The sequence below is a fragment of the Geospiza fortis genome, unplaced genomic scaffold, assembly GCF_000277835.1.
Source record: "Geospiza fortis unplaced genomic scaffold, GeoFor_1.0 scaffold443, whole genome shotgun sequence".
NCBI classification, from domain to species: domain Eukaryota; kingdom Metazoa; phylum Chordata; class Aves; order Passeriformes; family Thraupidae; genus Geospiza; species Geospiza fortis.
Genome location: NW_005054335.1, coordinates 5028838 through 5032028, shown reverse-complemented (window position 1 = coordinate 5032028; position 3191 = coordinate 5028838). Strand labels below are relative to the sequence as shown.

Sequence of the window (3191 nt, the reverse complement as noted above, 5' to 3'; positions counted from 1 at the left end):
CTGAAAGACCACAGTAAGGTTTCTGCAAAACTTTCCCTTCTCCAGGCTGAACAACCTCACCTCTTGGCCTGTCTTCATAGGAGAGGGGCTCCAGCACACTGATAACCTTGGTGGCTCTCCTCTGCTCACTCCTGCAGGTCTGCATCCTTTGTGGGCTGTGGACCCCAGAGTGGATGCAGTGCTCCAGGGGGGCACTTGCAAGGGTAGAGCAGAGGGGCAGAATCACCTCTTAGCCTACTGCTGCTTTTGATGCAGCCAGGCTGGTTCTCTGGGCTGTGAATAGACATTTCCTCCTGACAGCAGGATGCAAGATGATGAGCGACAGTTGTGTGACTAGATCAAGAAGTTGGAATGTTTTAACATGATCTGTGTGATTTTTTGCTGTTATTTCTGATTATGGTTATATCAACTCAACTTTTGAAACCATTATTCCTCTCTCATGCCTATTATAATAGTAGGTTAGATGTAACTGTGTTAGGTGAATTTAAAACACTTAGAAATCTGAGAGAATGCTGAATACTGAATGTGGCAAAGAGGTCTTTTTGTTGCAGTCAATACAAAATGAGATGGCCTTAAAAACAATGTCTTTATTCTTCCTTGTAAAGATTAAAGTGCATTATTTCAAACTCTTGAGTGCTACAGTTAATCCTAGCATATGTACTTAAATGCTACTGAGGATGTTCCTGTAATCTAGTAATTAGTAAAGCAAAGCCTTAGTTGTCTAATTTTAGTTGATAATTCCAGAGTTCTAATGATAGTGATAAATGCATTGTGATAAATTGCAATACAGGGGCTCTTGGGAGCTTTCATTTCTTTTAAGGAGGAAAAAAATGCAAAAGTCTGGGTCAGATGTTTAAAGTTTGCTTGGTACAGCATCTTGAAGTTCTGGATGCTTCATGTTGTATACAGCATCTAACAAAAAGGATATAGTGGGAAAGGTAGGGAAACCATTTTTGGGGAAAAAAGTAGTTGTGTATCTCAGTATTTCTTGGTGTGCCTAATTATTTCTCTTTTTTTTTTTTTCTCTCTCTTGCTGTGTCTGCCCAAACCACCCTGAATTAAATGTTATCCACGTATCTCTTCATGGTGAGAAAGGCTGAGACTTGATAAAATTGTTCCTTAAGATAGGAGTCATGTCTTTTCTCCTGTTTTTCTTCGACTACGTTCTCTCTCTGTTTACAATCCAATTGTTATTTTAGATTTTGCCTCAGTTGTTTATTTCTTAAAAGCAAGGAATTTATGCACTCCCACACATAAACATCTGCTCATCTATCATCATGCTGAATTCAGTACTAGAGTCAGCAGTTTGCATATGCTTTTATGCTTGTAGTCTCATAATTTTTATCCGCTCAGGTCTCACATTCCCTCTCTCAGGGATTGTCTTTATTCTTCCCTATTCCTCATGTTTGTTACGAGACTCTTCAGTTTTGTGTTTTTAATAGAGTTCTGGCTGTCCTAGGTTCAGAATGCTTTTATTTTTGTACTGTCTGGTTTTGTGAATTTTTTTCATTGTTTTGGTAGCTATGCTTTTACAGACACTTTAGAATATTTTTCTTAAGGAAAAAGCTAAAACAAACCTGCCTTTGTCTCCCTAATATGCTACTTAAAATACATAATCAGATAATGCATGCTCAAGGTAGGAGTTATTGATACCAACATCACAACTAAACACTTTCCACATTTATAATTAGAGCAGATACAGAGATGTGTCCGAGGGATTGACCCTAACCTGAGTTGCTTGATAAGTGAGAAACTGGGAAATGACATCTTCTCAATGTCCAAAGTGGAATAAAATCCCAAAGTTGGATGGCACTGAAATGGTACTGGTTCTTGCACCACGTCAGGCTCCAACCCCACTCCTGTCTCTCCACCCCTTCTGAAGTAGCTTTCACGTTTGTTACAGTATAATTAAAGATTAATTGGGTGGAAGAGGCAGACTGAAAAATGGCATGAATCTGCGGCCACATGGTCACTGGAGAGTAACTGGAAATACTCTAAATCCCAATTGCTGGTGTTATTCCCCAAATTTCCCGGCTGGCGGGGACAGCACACGGCCAGCAGTCCTCGGGGGCAGCGGTCAGCGGCAGCGAGCAGCGGCTCAGAGGGAGAGACAGGCTCGGCTGCTGGACCGCAGCCTAAGGCAGCGACCCCCCACGGCACTGGTGGGAGGCTTCGTGCCTTGACCCTCAGAAAGAGGGAAAACCTGGCCACCAGAGATGTCGACGGACGAGAAAGAAGCAGCAGGCACTCTCTGTGGGGAAGGGCAGGGTTTATTCCAAGGTGCGAGGGAACAACTGATGGAAAGGAAGCAGGGAGCGTCTGCCAACAATTGCTGGGCGCAGCCCGCTTAAATAGTAGAGGGGAGGAACCAGGGGGTACATTGCCGATTGGGCAGGCAGATAGACAGGCAGAGCATAAGACCATCGAGCTCCCGAGATGGGAGGGAAATGGGTGTGGTTAGGGTCTGGGAACCAGTCACAGCCCAGCCAGAGAAGAACCCTCTGGAAACTGGGCCGGGCTGGGGGATGAGAGACAGGTATGGAGGGGAGGAGGGAGGGAGGGCTGACAGGGCAAAGTGAACTGTGGTTGGCCCCTATGGAGGAGAGAGAGGGAGATTGACAGCCTGGTCTTGGGCGCCCAGGGGAGGGACAACTGGGGACAGAACCGTCAAAAATGAAATAGGGGGGTGGAACATACCAAACAAACATACATATAACTGAACCCGTACAACCATCATGAACATAAAAACGCACACGCCGCAACATCTCCCCCTTCTTTACACAAAAAGGAAGGAGGGAGTGCGGGTAAAACTGGAAGCGACTTTAAGAATTTCAACATGAGACTCCTCAGCAGCTTTTCTACAGTCCGTAACGTCAGTCTTTAGATGGTAGGGGGAGGCGGCGGAGGAGGCAGCCCTTGAAAAGGCAGATCCATGGGGAACAGCAGTTCGGTGTTGGGGGCCGGGAGTGCCTCCATCTCTATGTATTCTGTCAAGTCCGCCTCTGGATCAGCTCTGCGAACACTGACAGCGGCATGGCTCACTGAGATGGCTGCTGAGGTGGACTTGGTGATAATCGTTTTGATAAAGACCCAGAAAAGAAGAAATCCAAAAATTATTAGTGCAATGATAAAAATGTCTTTTAAAATGGAGCTCAACCACCCCGACGCGCCCCAGCACTTACACACATCTC

At 45.1% G+C, this 3191-nt stretch overlaps 1 protein-coding gene across 1 annotated transcript in view; it reads left to right on the top strand.

The window, feature by feature from the left end:
• The first annotated feature begins 2216 nt into the window (after positions 1-2216).
• Positions 2217-3191, top strand: part of PARP8 (poly(ADP-ribose) polymerase family member 8) — a 143347-nt gene continuing 142372 nt past the window's right edge. Inside the window, exon 1 of the mRNA XM_005422032.2 lies at positions 2217-2280. Coding sequence (XP_005422089.1) covers positions 2217-2280 — 64 coding nt within the window. The remainder of the gene's footprint in view (positions 2281-3191) is intronic.